The 27,690-nt window shown below is 39.6% G+C and overlaps 1 protein-coding gene across 10 annotated transcripts in view; it reads right to left on the bottom strand.

Annotated features, from left to right (window-relative positions):
- The window catches only part of WNK2 (WNK lysine deficient protein kinase 2), a 149,270-nt gene that overhangs the window by 3,923 nt on the left and 117,657 nt on the right, over positions 1–27,690 (bottom strand). For 7 of the 10 annotated variants that reach the window (XM_057547968.1, XM_057547961.1, XM_057547966.1 and 4 more), the window contains 2 exons: positions 25,008–25,052; positions 23,287–23,546 (listed from right to left, as the gene is read on the bottom strand). In XM_057547968.1, the coding sequence (XP_057403951.1) occupies positions 23,287–23,546; positions 25,008–25,052 (305 nt within the window). The remainder of the gene's footprint in view (positions 1–23,286; positions 23,547–25,007; positions 25,053–27,690) is intronic. The other 3 variants (XM_057547965.1, XM_057547967.1, XM_057547971.1) reach the window with 1 other exon arrangement.

Here is a 27,690-nt window from a genome sequence, read left to right as displayed (position 1 = left end):
GAAGCCGGAGGGTGCCTCCTCCACCTGGAAGGGCCTCCGCAGAACCCACAGCCAACCCTGTGCCGATGGTGAAATGCCAAATGTACTTCACCCAAGGATCCCCCTGCCCCTAGCCAACGCTGTGTGGAAAGTTCCAGCCAATAAAAGAAAAGGAATAAGGGGCACAGACTAGAAAAGGAAAAGGAAAACCATCCTGATTTGCAGATGACAAAATCGTGTATGGAGAAAACCCAAAAGAGCAGACAAACCAACTTCTAGAACTAAAACGCACATTTAGCAAGATTGCAGGCTACAAGGAACGGAAAACCACCATATTTCTATATACTACCAACATATAACTGTAAAAGGAAATTTTAAAGCAATAAATTTTACAACCACATTCTAAAATATCAACTATCTCAGGGTAAATTTAATGAAAGCTGTGTAACACCTTTACACTGAAAACTACAAAACTTTGCTGAGAGAAAATTAAAAAGACATAAACAAAGCAATGCCATGTTTATAGAAAGACTCACTACTGTTAATGTGCCAAATCTTACCCAGATGCTTAACAGACTCAATACAATTGGAATCAAAGTCCCATAAGGCTATTCTGTAGGAATATACAAGCTGTTTCTAAAATGTAGGTAGAACTATTAAAGATCTAGAAAAATCAAGAAATTCTTGGGAAGGGACAAATTAGAAGTATTAACAGATACAAACTATACATAAAATAGATAAGCAACAAGGATTTACTGTATAACACAGGGAATTACACCCAATATCTTGTAATAACCTATAATGGAATATAATTTGAAAAAAGAAAATGACCACTAGCTAAGGCTTCAGCAAACAAAACCAGCAAATGCTGGGGAAGGGGAGAATCTGTTTTCCAGAGTTATCACTTATAATATTCAGATGTCCAGTTTTCAACAAGAAATCACAAAATCTTTACAAAGAAAATGAAAAGTATGACCCATACAGAGGGAAAATTCATTAACAGAAAATGTCCCTGAAGAAGTCTAAACATTGCACTTACAAAATAAAGACTTTAAATCAACTGCTTTAAATATGTTCAAAGAGTTAAAGGAAACCATGGACAAAAAGAAAACCAGGAAAATGATTCATGAACAACATGAGAATATCAATAAAGTGACAGAAGTTATAAAAGGAACCAAATATTAGAGCTGAAATATTAGAGCTAAAAGGTATAATAACTGAAATTAAAATTCCACTAGAGAAGCTCAAAAGCAGATCTGAGCAGGAAGAATAAAGAATCAGCAAACTTGAGACCACAGAATTGAAATTATCAAGTCTGAGAAACAGGAAAAAAAAAAAAAAAAGAATGAAGAAAAGAAAAGTATACAGAGCCTGTCAGGGAGAAGAGAAAGTGAAGGACAGGAAAAAATACTTGAAGTAGATAAAGAGAAGACTGTCAACCAAGATTCTACATCCAGCAAAATGAACCTTCAACATGAAGGAGAAATTAAGACTCCTGGATAAACAAAAACTAAGGCAGGTTGTTACTAAAAGATATGCCCCACAAGAAATGCTAAAGGAAGAACTTTCATTTCAGGCTGAAATGAAAGGATAATAGTAACTCAAAGCCATGAGACGAAATAAAGAAAGCAACTACACAGCTAAATATGTAAGCCAATACTATTGTACTTTTGGTTTTAATTCCTTTTTTCCCCTATACGATTTAAAAGGCAAATGCATTAGATAATAATTATAAATCTATGTGAACGGGCACACAATGTATAAAGATGCAGTCTGTGCAAAAACAACACAAAGGAGGAGGGATGGAGACATAAAGGAGCAGAGTATTGAAACAAAGTTGGTATTATTCAAACTAGGTTGTTACAAGGTTAAGATTTTAGTTGTAATCCCTAAGGTAACCAATAAGAAAATAACAAAAACATATACAGAAAAGTAAAAAAAGAAGGGGGGGGGAAGGGATAAAAACCTGTAGGACATACAGAAAAAAAAAATAGTTAAACCAGCAGAAGTCCTTTATTAACCATAACTACTTTAAATGTAAATGGATTGAACTCTCCAATTAATAGGCAAAGATTGGCAGAGTGGATAAAAAAGCATAATTAATCTATATGCTATCTACAAAACACACACTTTAGATACAAACACACAAAGAGGTTGAAAGTAAAAGGATGGAAGAGAGGAGATCAAGATGGCAGAGTAGGAAGGTGTTTAGCTCACTTCCCCCCATGAACACATCAAAGATACGTCCATAAAGTGGAGCAATTCTCTCTGCAAACAAACTGGAAATGGACAGAAATATTCTTCTAAAACAAAAGCTGTAAAAGAAAGATCCACACGAGTCAGATAAGAAGGGAAAAGAGCTATCAGGTTGGGACCCAGGCCCACAGAAAAGGAGGGGGATATCACCACTAGGAGATCCTCCCTGGGGAGTGAGTGGTTTGAACCACATATTGGGTACCCCAGCCCTGGCGTCCAACATGCTGACATTCACATTACAGGGGTTCCAGAAGGAGACAAGTCTTCTTACTGGTTTGAAAACTAATAGGACTTCGAGGAGGGCTGTGAGAAACCTAGACCTGGCTCGTGACACAAGCTTGCTTACTCCTAGGAATGAGGTGTAGAATGGAGATTAAAACTGCCCCAGAATTCCGGATGGTTTCCTGAAACCTCGTAGCATGCATCCAGCTCCTCTGCCTCTGAAGAGCTTCCCACTAGGTTGAAGGCTGCCATTGCTGAGGAAAGTGTGCAGTTGGGGATGGAACTGACTCAGACCCAACACTGCATATAAATGGGGCAAGGGCAGCCTTTGCTGGCACTCACAGAGGCAGCAGGTCAGGAGCTGTATGGAGCTGACTAGCATTCTGGGACTGTCCCAGTGTACACCCTGGCCCACACCAGGTGCCCACTGCAGCCCTTTTGCTCCAGCATTGTGCACCCTGGAGCAAAAGTGCCATTGCTGGGAGAGGGGAGAGAGCACACTTAGAGGGAAAGGAGCCAGCTCGGACCCCACCCCTGCTTCAGCACCTTGGGATGAGACCCCACCCCTGATAGGGTAGTGATGACCACTCAGCATAGAAGAAGCTTCTGCTCACACATGGCTCTGGCTCTAGCCCCTCCATCCCCAGCCCCACCACCCACCAAGGTGATACCAGTCAGCACATCCTGGGGGAAGACATGACCCATGCTCATTTCAGATCCAGCTCTCACACTGAAACTACTGAACACATGCAGACTGCATAGAGATGCTCCCACACAAATACAACCCTTCAAGACCGAGATAGGTAACTGTTTCACCTAATTGTATAGAGATAGAAAACATTAAGCGAAATGAGAAAACAAAGGAATGCCTTTAAAACAAAAGAACAAAGAAAAAACTCTGAAAAAACAACTAATGAAAGAGAGAAAATTTACCAAAGAGTTCAAAGCATTAGTAATAAGAATACTAACTGAACTAGGGAAAAGAATAGATGAGCACAGAGAGAATTTTAACACAGAACTAGAAAATATAAAAACCAGTCAGAACTGAAGAATGAAGTAACTAAAATGAAAAACACACTAGAAGGAATTAACAGACAGTAATAGGTAATAGAGAAGAATGCATAAGTGATCTGGAAGATAGAATAATGGAAATCACCCAATCAAAACAGTAAATAGAGAAACAAATTTTTAAAATATGAGAACAGTTTAAGGGACCTCTGAAACAACATCAACCATGCTAACATTCACATTATAAGGGTTCCAGAAGGAGAAGAGAGAGAGAAGAGAGTCGAAAATGTATTTGATGAAATTATGGCTGAAAACTTCCTGAACCTGGAGAAGCAAACAGATACCCAGGTACACAGAGTATCCCAAACAAGATGAACTGAAAGAGACATAGACCAAGATGTATCATAACTAAAATGGTAAAAGTTAGAGATAAGGAGAGAATTTAAAGGTAGCAAGAGAAAAGCAAAGAGTCACATACAAAGGAACACCCATAAGTCTATCAGCTGATTTTTCTGCAGAAACTTTGCAGGCCAGAAGGGAATGGCATGACATATTTATAGTGCTCAAAGGGAAAAATCTACAACCTAGGACAATCTACCCAGCAGGATTATCATTCAGAATTAGAAGTGAGATAAAGAACTTCTCAAATAAGAAAAAACTGAAAGAGTTCATCAATACTTAAACTAACTCTAAAAGAAGTCTTAAATGGTCTTCTCCAAGTGGGAAAAAAAAGGCTACAACAAGATGTAAGGATTTATAGGAAAGGAAAAACCCCACAAGTAAAGGCAAATATATAGTAAAGGCTGTGGATCAATCACTTAACATAAGCTAGTACAAAGATTAAAAGACAAAAATTGGAAAATAAACTATAACTACAATCAACAGTTAAGGGATAAACATGAATATGCAAAATATGACATCAAATACACAAAATGTATGGGAGGGGAGTAAAAAAATGTAGATCCTTTAGAATGTGTTTGAACTTAAATGACTACCAGTTTAAAACAAGTAGATACATAGGTCAACATATATGAAACCCAAGGTAACCACAAATCAAAATCCTACAATAGATACACAAAAATAGGGAGAAAGTAACACAAGCATGCCATGATTTGATAAAGAAAATCATCAAACCACAAAGGAAGAAACTAAAAGAAGAAGAAAAGAATATAGAATGACAAAAACAACCAGAAAACAAGTAACAAATGGCAGTTAAGTACGTACCTATATATAATTACTTTAAATGTCAATGGACTAAATGTTCCAATCAAATGACACAGAGTGGATGACTGGATAAAAAACAAGACCCATCTATGTGCAAGAGACTCTCTTTAGAATTAAAGACACACAGACTAAAAGTGAAGGGATGGAAGGAGCTATTTCATGGAAATGAAAACAACAAGAGAGCTGGTAGCAATACTAATATCTTGCAAATTAGACTTTAAAAGAAAGTCTATAAAAAAGACAAAGAAGGATATTATATAATGATATAGTGATCAATACAAGAAGAAAATATAACATTTATTAATAGGTATGCACTTCATATAGGTGCAACTAAACATGGAAAGCAAATATTAACAGACATAAAAAGGAGAAATTGACAATAATAGAATAATATTTGGAGACTATAATGAAATATTGGTCTTAAATGACACATTAGACAAGTTGGACTTAATAAATATATATAGGACATTCCATCCAAAAACAGCAGAATACACATTCATTTCAAGTGCACATGGAATGTTCTCTAGGATAGATCACATGCCAGGCCAAAAAACAAGTCTCAATAAATAGAAGAGAACTGAAATTACATCAAGCTTTTTTTTTCAACCACAACAGTATGAAACTATAAACCAATTACTGGAAGAAAAATGGGAAAAACACAAACACATGGAGACTAAATGACATGTTAATAAAAGAAACAATGGATGAATGAAGAAATCAAAGAGGAAATCAGAAAAAAAAGAGACAAATTAAAAAAATGCAACTTTGCACAACCTACAGGACGCAGCAAAAGCAAAAATAAGAGGGAAGATTATAATAATACATGCATACCTGAGCATACAAGAAAAATCTCAGATAAACAACCTATCCTCCATCTAAATGAATTAGAAAAAGAACAAAGCCCAAGTCAGCACAAGTAAAGAAATAATAAAGATCAGAGAGGAAATGAATAAAAGAGAGACAAAAAAATACAAAAGATCACTGAAACTAGGAGCTGATTTTTTAAAAAGATAAACAAAATTGATAAGCTTTTAGCTAGGCTCATTAAGAAAAAAAGAGAACCCAAATAAACAAAATAAGATAGTAAAGAGAAGATTGCAACCAATATCAGTGAAATACAAAAAATCATAAAAGAATATTACAATTATATGCCAACAAATTGAACAACCTAGAAGAAATGGATAAAAATCCTAGATATACAAAATCTTCAAAGACTGAATCAGAAAGAAATGGACAAACTGAACGGACTAGTAGTGAAATTGAATTATTGTTCAAAAAACCTCCCAGCAACAAAAGTCTAGGAACAGATGGCTTCACAGGGAAATTCTACCAAATATATAAAGAAGAGCTAATACCTAGTGTAACAAACTATTCCAACAAAATGAAGAGGAGGGAACACTCCCAAATTCATTCTACGAGGCCACCATTACACTGATACCAAATCTAGAAAAAGACATTACAAAGAAAAGAAAATTACTCGTCAATATCTGTGATGAATATAGATGCAAAAATCCTCAAAAAATATTAGCAAACCAAATTCAATAATACATAAAAAGGATAATACACCATGATCAAGTGGGATTTATTTCACGGATGCAAGGACAGTTCAATATCCACAAGTCAATCAGTGTGATACACCACATTAACAAAAGGAAGGATAAAAATCACATTATCATTTCAATAGACACAGAAAAGCATTTGACAGAATTCAACTACCATTCATGATAAAGACTTGCATCAAAGTTGGTATAGAGGAAACATATTTCAACATAATAAAGGCCATTTATGACAAACCTACAGCTAACATCATACTCAAGAGTGAAAAGCCAAAGCTTTTCCTCTAAAATCAGGAACAAGACAAGGATGCCCACTCTCGCCACTGAGAAGTAGTATTGGAAGTCCTAGCCACAGCAGTCAGACAAGAAAAAGAAATAAAAGGTATCCAAATTGGAAAGGAAGAAGTAAAAATGTCACTATTTGCAGATGACATGATGTTATACTCAGAAAATTCTAAAGTTCCATCAAAAAACTGAGGACTAGTAAATGAATTCAGTAAAGTTGCAGGATACAAGACTGACATACAGAAATCTATTGGTTTTCTAAACACTAATAATCAACTATCAGAAAGAGAAAGCAATAAAACAATCCCATTTAAAATTGCATCAAAGAGAATAAAATACCTAGGAATAAACTTAACCAAGGATGTGAAAGATCTATAACCTGAAGACTCTAAAACATTGATGAAGGATATTTAAGATGATACAAACAAATAGAAAAGATATTCCATGTTCCTGGATTGGAAGAATTAATACTGTTAAAATGGTCATACTACCCAAAGCAATCTACAGATTTAATTCAATCCCTGTCAAATTACCCATGACATTTTCCACAAAACTAGAAAAAATAATCCTAAAATTTATATGGAACCAAAAAGGCTCCCAATTACCAAACCAATCTTGAGAAAAAAGAACAAAGCTGGAGGTATCACATTCCCCAACTTCACATTATACTACAAAGGTACAGTAATCAAAAGAGGATGGTACTGACACAAAAACAGAAACATACATCAATGGAACAGAATGGACAGCCCTAAAATAAACTCATAAACTTATGGTCAATTAATCTACAACAAATGAGGCAAGAATATACAATGGGGAAAAGGCAGTCTCTTCAGTAAGTGGTGCTGGGAAAACTGGACAACTACATGTAAAAGAATAAAATTAGAACATTCTCTAACACCATATAAAAAAATAAACTCTAAATGAATTAATGACTTAAATAAGACTGAAACCCATAAAACTACTTGAGGAAAACTTAGGCAGAACACTCTTTGACATAAATCAAAGGAATATTTTTTGGCTATGTCTCTTAAGGCAAATGAAACAAAAGCAAAAACAAACAAATGGGACCTAATTAAACTTAAAAGCTTTTGCACAGCTAAAGAAACCTTTGACAAAAAGAAAAGACAACCTATTATGGAAAGTGAGAAAATATCTGCAAATGATATAACTGATAAGGGGTTAATATCCAAAATACATAAACAGCTCATATAATTCAATATCAAAAAAACAAACAACCCGATTAAAAAATGGGCTGAAGACTTGAATAGATATTTCTCAGAGAAGACATATACATGGCCAAAGGGCACATGAAAAGATTCTCAACATTGGTAATCAGAGAAATGTAAATCAAAACCACAATGAAGTATCACCTCACACCTGTCAAAATAGCTATCATCAAAAAGACCACCAATAACAAATGTTGGCAAGGATATGGAGAAAAGGTTACCTTAGTACACTACGGATAGGAATGCAAATTGGTGCAGCCACTATGGAAAACATTATGGAGGTTCTTCAAAAAACTGAAAATAGAATCACCATATGATCCAGCAATTACATTCTTGGGTATATATCCATAGAAAATGAAAACACTAATTTGAAAAGATACATGCACCTCAGTGATCACAGCAGCTTCATGTACAATAGCCAAGATACGGAAACAACCTAAGCAACAGATGAATGGATAAAGAAAATGTGGGTTACATATATAATGGAATATTACTCAGCCATAAAAAAATGAAATTTTGCCATTTGCATCAACATGGATGGACCTGGAGAGTATTATGCTTAGTGAAATAAATCAGAGAAAGAAAAATACTGTATATGATCAGTTATATGTGGAATCTAAAAAATAAAATAAACGAATATAACAAAACAGATATAGATTCACAGATATATAGAAAACAAACTAGTGGTTACCAGTGGGAAGCTGAAGGGAGGGAGGGGCAAGGTAGTGGTAGGGGATTAAGAGGTACAAACTAATATGTATAAAATCAATAAGCTACGAGGATATATTATACAGCACAGGGAATATAGCCAACATTTTATAATAACTTTAATGATGTACATCTATAAAAATACTGAATACCTATGTTGTACACTTGAAACTAATAAAATAGTTTAAATCAACTGTATTTCAATTAAAAATTCTTTAAAAAAAAGAAAAAGAATGTGAAATGATGGGAAAATAAACTCCTGAGAGCTGATCCAAGATGGCATAGTGGAAGGAGCTTGGGCTTACCTCACAACAAAAACACAACTAACTGCTGAACAGCCATCGATAAAAAAGACTGGAAGCTGCCAAAAAAGATATTCTACATCCAAAGATATAAAAAGAAACCACAACAAGATGGTAGGAGGGGCACACTCACAATATAATCAAATCCCATTACCCTGGGTGGGCGATCCACAAACTGGAGAATTATTATATTGCAGAAGTTCTCCCACAGGAGTTAGAGTTCTGAGCTCCACATTAGGTTCCCCGGCCTGGGGGTCTGACATCAGAGGGAGGAGCCCCAAAGACATTTGGCTTTGAAGGCCAGGAAGGCTTGATTGCAGGAGCTCCACAGGACTGGGGGAAGTGGAGACTCCACTCTTGGAGGGTGCACACAAGGTCTCGCATGTACTGGGACCCAGGGCAAAGGCAGTGACTTCACAGGAGCCTAGGCTGGACCTACTTGCTGGTCTTGGAGGATCTCCTGGGGAGGGGGTTGTGGCTGTGGCTCTCCCTTGGGATGTGGATATGGGTGGTGGAGATTTCGGGGAGTGTGCATCTACGTGAACTTTCAAGGAGGCAGACATCTTACTTGGGTTGGGTCATCAGCACCAAGACCTGGCCCCACCCAACAGCCTGTAGTCTCCAGTACTGGGACGCCTCAAGCCAAACAATAGCCCTACCCATCAGCAAACAGGCTGCCTAAAGACTTCCTGAGCCCACAGCCACCTCTAGACACATCCCTTGACACGGTTCTGCCCATCTGCCCACCAAAGGGCCAAGATCCAGCTCCACTCACCAGTAGGCAGGCACCAGTCCCCCCCACTAGGAGACCTGCACAAGCGTCTATACCAGCCTCACCCACCGGGGTAGACACCAGAAGCAAGAATACTACAATCAGGCAGCCTGCAGAACTGAGTCTGCAAATACAGGAATTTGTTCCAGACAAACAAACAAGATAAAACCCCAAAGAACAACTAAGCAAATTAGAGACAGGCAATCTACCAGAGAAAGAATTCAGCTTAATGATAGTAAAGATGATCCAAGATCTCAGAAAAAGAATGGATGCACAGTGTGAGAAAATACAAGAAATTTTTAATAAAGAATTAGAAAATATAGAGAACAACCAGGGTTGAAGAATACAATAATTGAAATGAAAAATACACCAGAAGGAATCAATAGCAGAAAAAATGATGCAGAAGAATGAATAAGTGAGCTGGAAGACAGAAAGGGGGAAATCACTGCTGCAGAACAGAATAAAGAAAGAAGAATGAAAAGAAATGAAGACAGTTTAAGAGACCTCTGGGACAAAATTAAATGCACCAACATTCGCATTATAGGGGTCCCAAAAGGAGAGGAGAGAGAGAAAGGGCCTGAGAAAATATCTGAAGAGATAATAGCTGAAAACTTCCCTAACATGAGAAAGAAAACACTCACTCAAGTCCAGGAAATGCAGAGAGTCCCAGGCAGGATTAACCAAAGGAGGAACACGCCAAGACACAGTAATCAAATTGACAAACATTAAAGACAAAGAGAAAATATTAAAAGCAACAAGGGAAAAGCAACAAATAATGTACAAGGGAATCCCCTTACAGTTATCAGTTGATTTTTTCAGCAGAAACTCTGCAGGCCAAAAGGGAGTGGCACAATACATTTAAATGAAGAAAGGAAAAGAATATTCGATCCAGCAAGGTGCTCATTCAGATTCAATGGAGAAATAAAAAGCTTTACAGACAAGCAACAGGTAAAAGAATTCAGTACCACCAAACCAGTTTCACAACAAATGCTAAAGGAACTTCTCTAGGTGGAAAAGAAAAGGCCACAACTGGAAACAAGAAAATTACAAAATGGGAAAGCTCACCAGGAAAGGCAAACATACAGTAAAGGTAAGAAATCATCCACACACAAATAGGATATCTAAACCCATAATTGTGAGAGGAAGAGAGTACAAATGCAGGATATTTGAAATTAAGAGCTCAGAAACTGAAAACAATCGTGTGTGTATATATATGTGTGTGTGTGTGTGTATACTGCTATATCAAAACCTCATGGTAACCACAAACCAAAAATGTATAATAGATATACACACACATAAGAAAAAGGAATCCAAATACAACAGCCCACAGAGTCATCAAATCACAAGAGAAGAGGAAAATGGAGGAAAGGAAGAAAAAGACCTACAAACACAAACCCAAAACAATTAACAAAAGGGCAATAAGAACATATGTACTGATAATTACCTTAAATGTAAACGGATTAAATGCTCCAACCGAAAGATACAGACTGGCTGAATGGATACAAAAATAAGACCTGTATATATGCTGTTTATAAGAGACCCACTTCAGATATAGAGACATATAGAGACACATACAGACTAAAAGTGAGGGGATGGAAAAAAGTATTCCATGAAAATGTAAATCAAAAGAAAGCTGGAGTATCAATACTCATAAGAGACAAAATAGACTTTAAAATAAAGACTGCTACAAAAGACAAAGAAGGACACTACATAATGATCAAGGGATCAAGCCAAGAAGATATAACAGTTGTTAATATATATGCACCTAACATAGGAGCACTTCAGTATATAAGGGAAATGCTAACATCCATAAAAGAAAAAATTGACAGTAACACAATAATAGCTGGGGACTTTAACACCCCACTTTCATCAATGGGTAGATCATCTGGACAGAAAATCAATAAGGAAACACAGGCCTTAAATGACACATTAGACAAAATGGTCTTAATTGATATTTACAGAACATTCCATCCAAAAGCAGCAGAATACACATTCTTCTCAAGTGCACATGGAACATTCTCCAGGATAGATGACATCCTGGGCCACAAAACAACCCTTGCTAAATTTAAGAAAACTGAAATCATTTCAAGCATCTTTTCCAACCACAACGCTATGAGATTAGAAATCAACTACAAGAAAAAAAAACTGCAAAAAATACAAACATGGAGGCTAAACAATATGTTACTAAATAACCAATGGACTACTGAAGAAAGCAAAGGGGAAATCAAAAAATACCCAGAGCTAAATGAAAACAGAATCATGACGATCTGAAACCTATGGGACACCGCAAAAGCAGTTCTAAGAGGGAAGTTTATAGATACAAGCTTCCCTCAGGTAATAAGAAAAATCTAAAATAAACAACCCAAAGTTACACCTAAAGCAACTAGAGAAAAAAGAACAAAACCCAAAGTTAGTAGAAGGAAAGAAGTCATAAAGATCAGAGCAGAAATAAATGAAACAGAGACAAAGTAAACAATAGAAAAGATCAATGAAACTAAAGACTGGTTCTTTGAAAAGATAAACAAAATTGATAAAACTTTAGCAAGACTCATCAAAAAAAAAAAAAAAAGGGAGAAAGCCCAAATCAATAAAATTAGAAATGAAAAAGGAGGAGTTACAACCAATACCACAGAAATACAAAGGACCATAACAGACTACTACAGGCAATTATATGCCAAAAAAATGGACAACCTAAAAGAAATGGACAGATTCTTAGAAAGGTACAATCTCCCAAGACTGAACCTGGAAGCAATTGAACATATGAACAGACCAATTACAAGCACTGAAATTGAATCTGTGATTTTAAAAACTCCCAACAAACAAAAGTCCAGGACCAGAGGGCTTCATAGGTGAATTCTATCAAACATTTAGAGAAGAGTTAACACCTATCCTGAAACTATTCCAAAAAGTTGCAGAGTAAGGAACACTTCTAAACTCATTCTCTGAGGCCACCATCACCCTGATACCAAAACCAGACAAAGATATCACAAAAAAAGAAAATTACAGGCTAATATCACTGATGAATATAGACGCAAAAACCCTCAACAAAATACTAGCAAACCAAATCCAACAACACATTAAAAGGATCATACACCACAATCAAGTAGGATTTATCCCAGGGATGCAAGAACTTTTCAATATCTGCAAATCAATGAGTGTGATAAACCACATTAACATATTAAAGAATAAAAACCATATGATCATCTCAATAGATGCAGAAAAAGCTTTTGACAAAATTCAACACCCACTTATGATAAAACCTCTCCAGAAAGTGGGCAGAGAGAGAACCCACCTCAACATAATAAAGGCCATATATGACAAACCCACAGCCAACATCATTCTCAATGGTGAAAAACTGAAAGCATTTCCTCTAAGATGAAGAACAAGACAAGGATGTCCACTCTCACCACTTTTATTCAACATAGTTTTGGAAGTCCTAGCCACAGCAATCAGAGAAGAAAAAGAAATAAAAGGTCTCCAAATTGGAAAAGAGGAAGTAAAACTGTCACTGTTTGCAGATGACATGATACTATACATAGAAAATCCTAAATGTGCTACCAGAAAACTACTAGAGTTCATCAATGATTCTGGTAAATTTGTAGGATACAAAATGAATACAAAGAAATCTGTTGCATTTCTATACACTAACAATGAAAGATCAGAAAGAGAAATTAAGGAAACAATCCCATTTGCCAATGCATCAAAAAGAATAAAATACCTAGGAATAAACCTACCTAAGGAGACAAAAGACCTGTACTCCAAAAACTATAAGACACTGATGAAAGAAATTGAAGATGACACAAACAGATGGAAAGATATACCATGTTCTTGGATGGGAAGAATCAATATTGTCAAAATGACTATACTGCCCAAGGCAATCTACAGATTCAGTGCAATCCCTATCAAACTACCAGTGGCATTTTTCACAGAACTAGAACAAAAAATTTTAAAATGTGCATGGAAACACAAAAGACCCTGAATAGCTGAAGCAATCTTGAGAAAGAAAAATGGAGCTGGAGGAATCAGGCTCCCTGACTTCAGACTATACTACAAAGCTATAGTCATCAAAACAGTATGGTACTGGCACAAAAACAGAAATATAGATCAATGGAACAGGATAGGAAATCCACAAATAAACCCACACACCTATGGTCAATTAATCTAGGAGAAAGGAGGCAAAAACATATAATGGAGAAAAGATAGTCTCTTCAATAAGTGGTTCTGAGCAAACTGGAGAGCTACCTGTAAAAGAATAAAATTAGAACATTCTCTAACACCATATATAAAAATAAACTCAAAATGAATTAATGACTTAAATAAGACTGAAAACCATAAATCTCCTTGAGGAAAACATAGGCAGAACACTCTTTGACATAAATCATAGCAACATAGTTGCAGACTTTAATACTTCACTTTCAATAAAGGATAGGACAACCAGATAGAAGATAAGTAAGGAGAGGACCTGAACATCACAAGCCCATTAGGCTTAACAAACATTTACAAAACATTTCACCCAATAAGAGCAGAATTCTGCAGTGTAAGCCCTGACAAGTAGCTTTTCTTTCTTTCTTTTTTTTTTTTTTTGTAATGCAAGTGCCTGCCTTAAGCTTTGATTTCCTGAGGCATCCACTTCAAAGAAGCCATCTCAAATAAAAGAACACTGCCAGCCACACAACTAAAGACCTACCATCCCCTTCACCCACCCCCATCAGAGCTCCTGTATTTTAGAGATCTCTGATTGATTTTAAATAACTGACCATTTGGCTATTTGTCTTTTTCTTTTCTTCTTGCACTTTAATTCCCACTCTTACGTTTTAAGTTCACAAATAAGGAATGAACTAGTGAAACTCCAATAAAGCAGAACCCCAGGCCTGCCTGTCTGTCTGACCGTCTCTCTCACCCTCTCTCTTTCTCTCTCCCTCCTTGCAACCTCACTATGTAGCCCCAGGTGTGTCATGTAAACCTCCCCTCCAGACTTGTAAGTAATAAACCTTGTCCTTTCTACAGTTTACTGATGGTTATTGCTGAGGAATCTTGCAATCATAGTAAGAAACACAAGGGTTGGTCCAGCCACATGACTGGTTCTGAAAGGGGAACCCAGGCCCAGGTGAGTGCTCCCAGGCATTTCTAGCTGATAGCATCACTACTGATAGGCTGAGGGTGACACAAAACAAATACACATTCTTTTAAAGTGCACAGGGAACATTCTCCAAAATAGGCCATGTGTTAGTCCACAAAACAATTTTAAAAGATTAAAATCATACAAAGTATCTTTTCTAACACAATGAATGAAATTAAAAAATTTTTTAAACTAGAAAATGGCATATATGTAGAAAGTAAACAATGCACTCAAACAACCAAATAGTCAAAGATGTAATCATAGGGAAATCAGAAAACACCTTAGAACAAATGAAAAGGAAAACACAACATATTAAAATTTATTACATATAGCAAAAGAAGTATCCAGAGGGAAATTTATAACTGCAGATGTCTACATTAAAAAAGAAGAAAGATCTTAACCCAATAACTTAACTGTATACCATAATAAACTGAGATAAACAAAATACAGAATAGAAAAACAATAAAGAAAAATCAATGAAACCAAAAGTTGGTGTTTTAAAAAGATCAAAAATTGGCAAAGTCTTTAGCTACCAAACTGGATAACTCAGATGAAACAGACAAATTCCTAGAAACACACAAATTTCCAAAACTGACTCAAGAGGAAATAGAAAATCTGAATAGACCTGTAACAAGTACTGAGATTGAATTATTAATAAAAAACCTCTCAACAAAGAAAAGTCCAGGACCAGATGGCTTCCCTGGTGAATTGTACCATTTAAAGAAGAATTAACACCAATATTTCTCAAACTCTTCCAAAAAGTTGAAGAGGTGGGAACACTTCCTAACTCATTCTATGTAGCCAGCATCACACTAGTATCAAAGCCAGATGAAGACATCATAAGAAAAAAAAATTACAAATACCTGTGATAAATACTGATGTAGAAATCTTCACTAAAACATTAGCAAACTGGATTCAATAGCATATTAGAAGGAGTATACACCATGACCAGGTGCAATCCTGCAATGGTGGTTTAATATATGAAAATCAATCAATGTAACACACCATTAATAGAATGAAGAGTTAAAAAAATATGATCATCTTAATTAATGCAGAAAAACCATTTGACAAAATCTAACACTCTTTCATGACAACAGCACTCAACATACTAGAAATAAAATAGAATTTTCTCAGTATGATAAAGGCCATATATGAAAAAACCCTTGTTAACATCGCACTCAATGGTGAAAGACTGAACGTTTTTCCTTTAGGATCAAGACAGAGGTGCCCACTTTTGCCATTTCTATTCAATATAGTACTTGAAGTTCTGCCCAGAGAAATTAGGCAAGAAAAGGAAATAAAAGGCATCCAAATTGGAAAGGAAGAAGTAAAATTATCTCTGTTCAGAATAACATTTCTTATATGCAGATAACCCTAAAGAACACACACACACACATACACACACACACACACACACACACATATACAAACTGCTAGAACTAATTTATGAATTCAGCAAAGTTGCAGGGTAGAAAATCAACACATCAAAATCAGTGGCATTTTTTTTTTTGGCTGCTCCACGTGGCATGTGGGATCCTAGTTCCCCAACCAGGGATCAAACCCGCATCCTCTGCATTGGAAGCATGGAGTTTTAAGCACTGGACTGCCAGGGAAGTCCCAGTTGCATTTTTATACACTAGCAATGAACAATCTGAAAAGAAAATTAAGAAAACAATTACATTTAAGCACAAAAAAGAATAAAATACTTAGGAATAATTAAACTAAGGAGTTGAAAGACTTACACACTGAAAACTGCAAAACATTGCCAAAAGAAATTAAAGAAGACATAAATAAATGGGAAGATGTCCCATGTTTGTGGATTTGAAGACTTAATATTGTTAATGTGTCAATACCACCCAAAGCCAATCTATAGAGATTTGATGCATCACTATCAAAGTCTCAATGGCATTTTTTCAAGAAATAGAAAAACTCATCCTAAAACTCATTTGGATTCTCAAGGGATCCCAATAACCAAAACAGTCCTAAAAAAGAAGAACAAAGTTGGAAGACTCATACTTCTTGACTTCAGAACTTACTGCAAAGCTACAGAAATCAAAACAGTGTAATATTAGCAACATGACAGACTGTAGACCAACGGAATAGAACAGAAAATCCAGAAATAAACCTTTGCATATATAATCAATTGATTTTCAACAAGGGTGCCAAGACCATTCAATGGGAAAAGGACAGTTTTTTCAACAAATACTGCTGGGACAACTAGATATCAACATGCAAAAGAATAAAGATGGTCCCTTATCAAACACCATATATAAAAATTAACTCAAAATGGATAAAAGGCCTAAACATAAGAGCTACAATTATTAAACTCTTAGCATCTTTAGAGAACACTTAGAAGGAAACATGGGGGGAAAGCTTTATAACATTGGATTTGGCAATAAGTCATTGCCAAATCCAATGACATAGGCAACAAAAGAAAAAATAGATAAACTGGAATTCATAAAAATGAAAAACTCTTATGCATCAAAAGACATTATCAACAGAGTAAAAAGGCAACTCACAGAATGGGAATTATTTTTGGAAATCACATATCTGAAAAGCGATTAATATCCAGAATATAGAGAGAATTCCTCCAACTCAACAACAAAAAAAGAAACAACTCAATTAAAAAATGGGTAAAAACCCCTTCCACCATGTGAGGATACAATGAGAAGTCTGCAACCTGGAAGAGGCCCTCACCCTAGCATGCTGACATCCTCATCTCAGACGTCCAGCCTCCAGGACTGTGAGAAATAAATTTCTGTTGTTTATATTTAAAAAATAGGCAAAAGCCTTGAATTATTTTTCCAAAGAAGACATACAAATGGCCAATAAGCACATGAAAAGCTGCTGAACATCACCCATCATTAGGGAAATGCAAAACACCTATCAAGATGGCGACTATGAAAAAAATCAGAAAATAGAAAGTGTTAGAGAGGATGTGGAGAAACTGGAGCCCTTGTGTACTGTTGGTGGGGATGTAAAATGGTGCAGCTGCTCTGGAAAGTAGTTTGGTGATTCCTCAAAAAATTAAAACTAGAATTACCGGGCTTCCCTGGTGGCGCAGTGGTTGAGAGTCTGCCTGCCAATGCAGGGGACACGGGTTCGTGCCCTGGTCTGGGAGGGTCCCGCGTGCCGCGGAGCGGCTGGGCCCATGAGCCGCAATTGCTGAGCCTGTGCGTCTGGAGCCTGTGCTCGCAACGAGAGAGGCCGCGATGGTCAGAGGCCCGTGCACCGCGATGAGGAGTGGCCCCCGCTTGCCGCAACTGGAGAAAGCCCTTGCACAGAAACGAAGACCCAACACAGCCATAAATAAATAAAAAAAATAAATTAATTAATTAAAAAAAAAAACTAGAATTACCATATGATCTAGTGATTCCACTTCTGGGTATATACCCTAAAGAACTGAAAGCAAAGACTCAAAGAGATATCTATATACCCATGTTCATAGTAGCATTATGCACAACAGTTAAAAGGTAGAAGCAACCCAAGTGTCCATCAACGGATGAATGGATAAAACAAAATGTGGTATGTACGTACAACGGACTACGACTCAGCATTAAAAAGGAAGGAAAGTCTTTCAAGGCACTTATGAAAGAAAGCAAAGATGATACTAACAGTCCACCTAGAGGGGTGGGATGGGGGGCTGGGAGGGAAATGCAAGAGGGAGGAGAAATGGGGATATATGTATATCTATAGCTGATTCACTTTGTTATAAAGCAGAAACTAACACACCATTGTAAAGCAATTATACTCCAATAAACATGTTAAAAAATTAATTAATTAATTATTTAAAAAGATGATACAAACAGATGGAGAGATATACCATGTTCTTGGACTGGAAGAATCAACACTGTGAAAATGACGATACTATCCAAAGCAATCTACAGATTCAATGCAATCCCTATCAAATTACCAGTGGCATTTTTCACAGAACTAGAACAAGAAATTTTACAATTTGTATGGAAACACAAAAGACCCCGAATAGCCAAAGCAATCTTGAGAAAGAAAGACAGAGCTGGAGGAATCAGCTTCAGACTTCAGACTATACTACAAAGCTACAGTAATCAAGACAGTATGGTACTGGCACAAAAACAGAAATATAGATCAATGGAACAGGATAGAAAGCCCAGAGATAAACCCACGCACATATAGTCACTTTATCTTTATACAATGGAGAAAAGACAGCCTCTTCAGTAAGTGTTGCTGGGAAAACTGGACAGCTACATGTAAAAGAATGAAATTAGAACACTTCCTAACACCATACACAAAAATAAACTCAAAATGGATTAAAGACCTAAATGTAAGGCCAGACACTATCAAACTCTTAGAGGAAAACATAGGCAGAACACTCTATGACATAAATCACAGCAAGATCCTTTTTGACCCACCTCCTAAAGTAATGTAAATAAAAACAAAAATAAACAAATGGGACCTAATGAAACTTCAGAGCTTTTGCACAGCAAAGGAAACCATAAACAAGACGAAAAGACAACTCTCAGAATGGGAGAAAATATTTGCAAACGAAGCAACGGACAAAGGATTAATCTCCAAAATTTACAAACAGCTCATGCAGCTCAATATCAAAAAAACAAACAACCCCATCTAAAAATGGACAGAAGACCTAAATAGACATTTCTCCAAAGAAGACATACAGATTGCCAACAAACACATGAAAAGATGCTCAGCATCACTAATCATTAGAGAAATGCAAATCAAAATCACGGTGTCACCTCACACCAGTCAGAATGGCCATCATCAAAAAATCTACAAACGATAAATGCTGGAGAGGGTGTGGAGAAAAGGGAACCCTCCTGAACTGTTGGTGGGAATGTAAATTGATACAGCCACTATGGAGAACAATATGGAGGTTCCTTAAAAAACTAAAAATAGAATTACCATATGACCCAGCAACCCCATTATTGCACATATACCCTGAGAAAACCATAATTCAAAAGGACACATGTACCACAGTGTTCATTGCAGCACTATTTACAGTAGCCAGGACACGGAAGCAACCTAAATGTCCATCGACAGATGAATGGATATAGAAGATGTGGCACATACACACAATGGAATATTACTCAGCCATAAAAAGGAACGAAATTGAGTTACTTGTAATGAGGTGGATGGACCTAGAGTCTGTCACACAGAGTGAAGTAAGTCAGAAAGAGAAAAACAAATACCATATGCTAACGCATATATATGGAATCTAAAAAACCAGTACTGATGAACCTAGTGGCAGGGCAGGAATAAAGACACAGATGTAGAGAACAGACTTGAGGACACAGTCGGGGAAGGAGAATCTGGGACAAAGTGAGAGAGTAGCACTGACTTGTATACACTACCAAATATAAAATGGATGACTAGTGGGAAGCTGCTGCATAGCACAGGGAGATCAGCTCGATGCTTTGTGACGACCTACAGGGGTGGGATAGGGAAGGTGGGAGGGAGGCTCAAGAGGGAGGGGATATGGGGATATATGTATACATATAGCTGATTCACTCTGTTGTACAGCAGTAACTAACACAACATTGTAAAGCAATTATACTCCAATAAAGATGAAAAAAATAGTAATAAAAAATCAGTAAATAAAAAGGAAAGAAATTCTGACATACACTACAACATGGATGAAACTTGAAGACATTATGCTAAGTGACATAAACCAGTTATAAAAAGACACATACTGTATGATTCTACTTATATGAGGTACCTAGAGAAGTCAAATTCATAGGGACAGAAAGTAGAATGGTAGTTGCCAGGGGCTTGGGGGAAGGGGGGCATATATATATATAGGCAGTTATTTTTCATTGGGTATAGAGTTTCAGTTTTGCAAAATGAAAAAATTGGAGATGGATGGTGGTGATGGTTGGACAACAATATGAATGCAATTAATACCACTGAACTGTATATACTTAAAAATGGTTAAGATGTTAAATTTTATGTTATGTGTATTCTACCACAATTTAAAAAAATTGAACCTTGAAAGCATTATGACAAAAGGGCAAATGGGCAGTGACAAAAGGGCAAATATTGTATGATTCCACTTATATGAGGTACCAAGAGAAGTCAAATTCATAGTAGAATAGAGGTTACCAGAGTTACCAGAAAGAGGGACTGGAGAGCTATTTCTTATTGAGTAGTTTCTGTTTGGGATAATAAAAAAGTTCTAGAAATGGATAGTGGTGAATAGTTTAAAAAAAAAAAACAACACCTTATTAAGAATCCCAGACATCTGAACAACAGAATTAGCAGAGCTGACCGACAGGGCCTGGCCCAGCACAGATACTGAGAGCTGATGTGGTGGAGTCTGGACAGAAGAGTAGACAGTAGCCTGCCCAGGGCTTGAGGTGCAGAACCTCAGGGCCTTGGGGCTGTGTTATGAATTCTCAGTTCTGTCCCAGAATAATGGAGAATAGATTTGAGGAGTTAAACTCATGGAGGTGCAGTGTCAGGAGGTTACTACAGAAGAGGAACAGAAGTTCAGACTGGGAGTGTGGACGTGAGAGGGAATGGAAGAGGATGACCTCAAGCACCTGTGGAGCAGTGGCTGACAACTTGGGTCAAAAATCCAGTCCCAGCAAGTTTTAAAGAACTGAAAACACACAAAATCTGTTCTCTTATCACAGTGCGACTAGGCTTAAAAAATCCCCAAAAAACCACTATCAAAAAGATCATGAGGAAATTAATAACTATATTACCTCAAATCACCATGGAAATTATAAAATATTTTGATCAGAGGTTAAAGAAAATGCTACATATCAAAACCTTTGCAATGCAGCTAATACCACTAGAAGGAATTTTATAGCCTGAATGCCTGTATTATAAAAGAAGAAAGGCTCAAAATCAATGCACTACACATCTCAAGAAACTTTCTAGAACAAAAAAGCAACCCAAAGATAGAAGAGAAGAGATAATAAAAGGAAGAAGCTAATGAAATATACAATAATTACCATCAAAGTGATGAGTTCTTTGAAAAGGCGAATAAAAAATATAAATTCAGAGAAATCACCAATATCAGAATGAAAAACAAGACATCACTGCAAATCCTGCAAACTGTGAAGAGAAAATATTATAAACAACTTTATACCAATTAATTGGAAAACTTAGATAAATTTAGAGGTGTATCAATTGTTAGAAAAACAGTATTTAACAGAAAGAAGAAATAGAAAACCCAAATGGTACTAAAACTGTAAAAGAAATTAAATCCATAATGCAAACCTTACCCTCAAGGGATGTAGACATGTGTGATAAATATGTAACAGCAAAATGTCAATCATAGCTCATAGGTAGAAGGTACCTGCGAGTTCACTGAAGAATTTTCAATCTTTTGTATGTTTGAAACTTTTTGAAGTAAAAGATCATAGGGGAACATTCCCACACTCAAAAAAAAAAAAATGGCCATCATCAAAAAATCTACAAAAAATAAATGCTGGAGAGGGTATGGAGAGAAAGGAACCCTCCTTCACTGTTGGTGGGAATGTAAATTGGTACAGCCACTATGGAGAACAGTATGGAGGTTCCTTAAAAAACTAAAAATAGAACTACTATATGATCCAGCAATCCCACTCCTGGGCATATATCTGGAGAAAAACATGGTTGAAAAGGATACATGCATCCCAATGTTCACTGCAGCACTTTTTACAATAGCCAAGACATGGAAGCAATCTACATGTCCATCAACAGAGGAATGGATAAAGAAGACGTGGTACATATATACAACAGAATATTACCCAGCCATTAAGAAGAATGAAATAATGCCATTTGCAGCAACATGGATGGACCTAGAGATATGTGGAATCTAAAATAAAAAATGATACAAATGAACTTATTTACAAAACAGAAACAGATTCACAGACTTAGAGAACTGAACTTATGGTTACCAGGGAGAAGGGTGGGGGAGGAATAGGGAGTTTGGGATTGACATGTACACACTGCTATATTTAAAATGGATAATCAACAAGTACCCACTATATAGCACAGGGAACTCTGCTCAATATTATGTGACAACCTAAATGGGAAAAGAATTTGAAAAATAGATACATGTATATGTATAACTGAATCACTTTGATGTACACCTGAAACTAAGACAACATTGTTAATCAACTATACTCCCCCAAAAAATAAAAAGTTCAGAAGAAAAACAAAACCCTCCTGGCCCAGATGGCTTCACCAGTGAACTTTGCTAAACATTTCAGGAAAAAATAACATAATCTTGCACAAACTCCTCCAGGAGACTGAAAAAGAGGGAATACTCCTTCAAGTAGGCTTTGAAGTCAGCAGTCCTAATACAGGAACAATTCACAGAACAAAACCTAAGACAGCAGCTCCTCACTTCTGCCCCACGTGGTCTGGGGCACCTGAGCTAAAACCCAATAAGGGGTGTCCCCCGGGTATGTTGTGCAGACCCCACCCACTCTGCCAGCTTGGGCTCTGGTGGAAGACAGGTTGAGGTGGGCTCACCAGGATGAGGCCACACCTGCAAGCTGCTGGCCAGTCCCACCTAGACACTGCCCAACACTGGGCTAGGGCCTGCTGCTCAGCTGTTCAGCTGAGATCTGGAGTCACAGCTTCATTCCCATTCTGTGCCTTCGACTCTGGGCAAGCCCAGCCCCCGCCATGCCCCACTTACAGCCCGTGCCTCGCCAGAGGCCGGGGGCCAGCCTGCCATGGCCTCCATGTCATGCAACTTCTGCGTCTGCTTCAACTGGTTGAGTGACGGCTTCAGCTGTGTGGGCCCAACCGTCTTGCTTGTCCACTCGTCCACCAACTTGTGCAGGTCGTCCGTGAAGGTGCCTTTCTTGTTGTTGCTGTTGTTCACCTGCGCCTGGATGTGCAGGGCAGGTTGGGGGCCCGGCTCAGGGCCCGGGACCAGGCTGCTGGTGGAGGACCCTAGAGAGCACACACAGGCCAGGGTTGGTGACACCACACGCCAGCACCACTGGCTGGCTGCAGTCATTCATACAGTGGTCTCGCTTAAGCCAGGCAACACCTTGCTTCAGGAGATGGTCTGCACTGGGGGGATCCATGAAGATTTAGACACAGTGGAGCGACCTCAGGGGACTGGGCTTTGCCAGGCAGCCATCACCCATCTCATCAGCCAGGGGACAGGACCCCAGCTGCTGGCAGCCTCACTCAGCATCCTCTGTGCCCACACTGCCCAGGACCACCAGACCCCCATGTGAGAGAGTTCAGAAAACTCCTGGTGCAGCTGGACACAGACTGGGGGCAAATTCCTCATGCTTCTGCACTCTCAGCTCTAATATGAGGATTCAGAGGAGATTCAACAATACTTTAGGCAGAATGCTTAGCAGCTGCTGCTATCCTTCCAGCAAAGGGAAAATGCTTGCAATAGGTTGGATTGCTGATGTTCCCGTGAATGATAATGACTCGGTGATTTGGAATTTAAGACACAGAAATCACACCTCTACTCACCAGAATGTGTAATAATAATAAAGGATACAAATACCCAGAGCCTTCCGACATGGGTCTACAGGCTTGGTGCCAACTGAGGGGCTGATGCCTGTAGCAGGAGGAACTGGGAGGCCCGGTTGCCCGGGAAGGCCTGGGGCTGTGGCTTAACTGGAGCGGGACAAAGGTGAGCGCACTTGGCCACTTCACTCAAAGATCTTTTTTAATGACCAAAACAGGACTTTTAAAGTTTTTTGAATTGTGTCCCTTTCCTTCCCCAGCATGTAATTTCTTATTGGCAATTTTGGATAAACCAATTTTTAAATTTTCTGCATTAAATAAATAACCTAATGACCATCTCTTCAAACAAGCCATTGCAATATGTAGTTTACTTTAGAGGCTAGCAATGAAACAGCACAGACACAAACAGTTAAACATTAGTGATGAGATTTTACACACGCTGCTATTTCTACATGAACATTTCAGCCAGAAAAGAAAAACAGAAAAATTAAAAAAAAAGGCATGAGATGAGAGCAGTGGGTGGCCCAGGTAAACTGATACCCATTTTGTCCCGGCATCTCTCCTCTGTGAGGGGCACTCATCTTTAGCACTTCAAGGAAATATTCCTACGGTTTTGGAAAAGGAGCCAATTAATGATTGGTAATATGTGGACGTTCCGGAGAAGGACAGCCTGTTAGATGTGAACTGGCAAGAATGCACAAACTCTAGGAGCCATGGAGACTCAAAAGGGCGCCCGAGGGCGGCTATCTCGCCAGGCGGAGGCCAAGCAGCACCCGCGAAGGGTGGGCGCAGAGCAGGCCCACGCCCGGCCACCTGCTGGGCCCTCGGCTCCCGGTCTAGTCGTGGAAACCCTGACGCACACTAGCCACAATAAAGCCCATGCGATGGAAGCGGACAAGGGGTAAAAAACCCGATAATTACGACTGCTGTGCTCTTTGCCTAGACAGAGACGCTTCAAGGCAGACCCTGCAAAGGAAGAAGAAATGACACAAGACCACAGGGTTAGGCAGGACAGCACACATGGGGGACAAGCCACCACACTCTAAGCAAAAGTCATCAGTGTGCGAGGAGGAGCAAAGGCCAGCAGTTCAGAGAGAAGGGACCAGCCTCCTGGGCTAACTGGGCGGCCCCCAAGTCAGTGTGGAGGTTCACAAGAGCTGCGCTGAAGGGCGGAGGTGCAGGGCCAAGCCCCAAGCTTCAGGTAGAAGTGTGTGTGTCTCTAGAAGCATATTCAAAAAAAAAAAAAAAAAGAGAGAGAGAGAAAGGAGAAAAAAAAAAAAAGCAAAGCACACTGCTTGGCTTTCAAATGTAAGGTTTCTGGGAGCCCCGCTGGTTGAGGCAGGAAACCCACTAAAAGTCAGCCAGGAGAGCTCTCAATGGAGCAGAGCCTAGCTCTGCCCAGAGGGAGGCCCATGGGTGGTTTTCCAAGTGCAAAAAGATACATTGTTTTGCAGGTTTGAGGCCAATCCCAGATCCTGGACAGCTGCCCTGAACAGGCCAGTGGCAAGTGTGGTGGGGAAATATGAGGGGTCCTATCTAGAGACGTGGGAGGTGGGAGGCAGGGCCGACCCTGATTCTCTGTATCGCTGCTGCCTCATCTGGTATTCCAGGTCCACTGGGGCAGGGCGAGGCCTCCTTATTGCACCATGACTAAAATGCTACCAGGCCCTGTGCTCCCCAGAGGCTGTCTGTGCTAAGACAGATAGGCAGTGACTTTAGTGTCTGGCACTGACAGTCAGTGCCCACCTGGAAGGCAGATGAGCTGCCCAGGAGGGGCTGCCACACCCGGCTTACCCAGTGGCATTCCAGGGAGCCAAGCAGGCAAACGTGGGATGGGCAAGGACGGCTCAGGTGTCCCCAAGGTCACTCAGCAAGGCCACACTAGCACGGAGGGTCTGTCTGTGCTCCGGCCCACGGCCCCCTCGCCTGGAGCACAATTCCCTGCACACCCCATACTCCCTGGAGGGTGCCCGCCACTCAGCCATTCCCAGCACTCTTGCTGCAGAAGGCAAGATGCTGCCTCCTGCATTTGGGGGCGGGGACAAAGGCTTCTTGGGGAAGAGCTGTGCCCACTGGGCTCAGAAACCTAGCTCAAATTGAGTTGCACTTATTTTTGTTCATTCTGTTGTGTTCTATGAGGCTGACTTGGTAAAAAGGGAGGTGATATCCTGTTGGGGTCTCTAATGTGTGAATAAAACCAAAAAGGCCAGCAATCCAGACTGACTGATTCTCAGTGGGAACTCTGAAGGGTTTTTGCTGGTCTGTGTCCTGAGATGGACCCCAACTGAGAGCACAAGGCCCTCTGGGGGCTCCGAGGCACGAAGGGAGGAGGGTCCTGGGCTCTGTGAGCGTGCAGGGCACCAGATGAGTGCATGTTTCCTAGTCAGATTCCTGTGGTTGTAGCGTCCTCTGGGCCACAGCAGTCCCCTAGAGATGACCCCGGGACATGGGACTAATCACTCTGCCAGGTCCCTGCAGCCTCACAGTAGCAGGTTCTTTCAAAAGGCTGCTCTGTGCCTGCCTGGCACCTCCTAGTGCAGCTAGAGCTCTGCATTCAGAGCTGCCTCCCATCACCCTCACAGGAAAGAGAACACGCCAGCCAGCCCCAGGAGCTGCCTGGTCAGGAGTGCTAGACAGAGCCTGGGCCTGCAATCAGGGCCCCAGACCGACTTTCCCGGGAACCCAGGGTCAAAGCCATCGGCCACCAGGACACGGTGCTCAGAGCCAGAGAGTGATACCAGCCCACTGAGACCTCCACACCCTCACCGGACACAGCCCGAGGAGATGGAGTACGGGTAACCCCCAGCCTTCCATGCCCTCGCTGAACACAGGCCCTGAGGTGACCAGAATACAGACGGCTCCCAGCCCTTAGGGTGGACCTTTAAACACAAACAAACCAGATTCGGGTCCCTCCACACTGAGGCCACACTGTCCGGCTCAGTGCAGAACCACAGCTGAGCAGGCATCATGTGGCTAACCAGTCCACACTCACACCAGAGCCCTTGTCCATCCTCAGGTGGCCACTTTAATCTCCTCCCCCGTGTCTGTGCCCTGGCCTGGGTCCTGCCCTCAACACCCACCATGCAGACAGATTCTGATGAACAAACCTCCACCCAGCCCTGCTCAACCCGTACTGTGCTAGTGTATACATCGAGTTCCTGCCTACAGAGCCAGCAGGCTACAAGCAGCAACACACGGGCACCAGGGCCACAGAGGACCCACAGAGGGCCCACATGGGACCCACAATGGGCCCACTTACAGCCCACAGGAGGCCTACAGGGGACCCAGGTGGGCCCACATCAGGCCCACATGGGGCATAATGGTTTTAACTAGCCCCACCCCCTGGTTTCCCATGAAGAGTGAGTCTTCCCCTGTAGGACTTCCGTCCTTAGCCAAGGCTTGGCAAGAGCTGGCTTAGAGGCCCCAGAACGACTCAGAGAAGCTTCTACAAGGGCAGATGCTAGGGATGCAGGGCTCGGCAGCCTCTCCCAGCTGTTGGGAAAACTGTTCTTCCCAGACTGCAAAGGAGCAACACACTGGATGACCTAAAGCCTTGTCCTGGTGCAGCACGTGTCTGCAGGAGTCACCCACAGAGCCACCAGCC

The sequence above is a fragment of the Balaenoptera acutorostrata genome, chromosome 6 (assembly GCF_949987535.1).
Source record: "Balaenoptera acutorostrata chromosome 6, mBalAcu1.1, whole genome shotgun sequence".
NCBI lineage: Eukaryota > Metazoa > Chordata > Mammalia > Artiodactyla > Balaenopteridae > Balaenoptera > Balaenoptera acutorostrata.
Note: the sequence above shows the minus strand (reverse complement) of the source record. Positions and strands in the feature narration are given on the sequence as shown.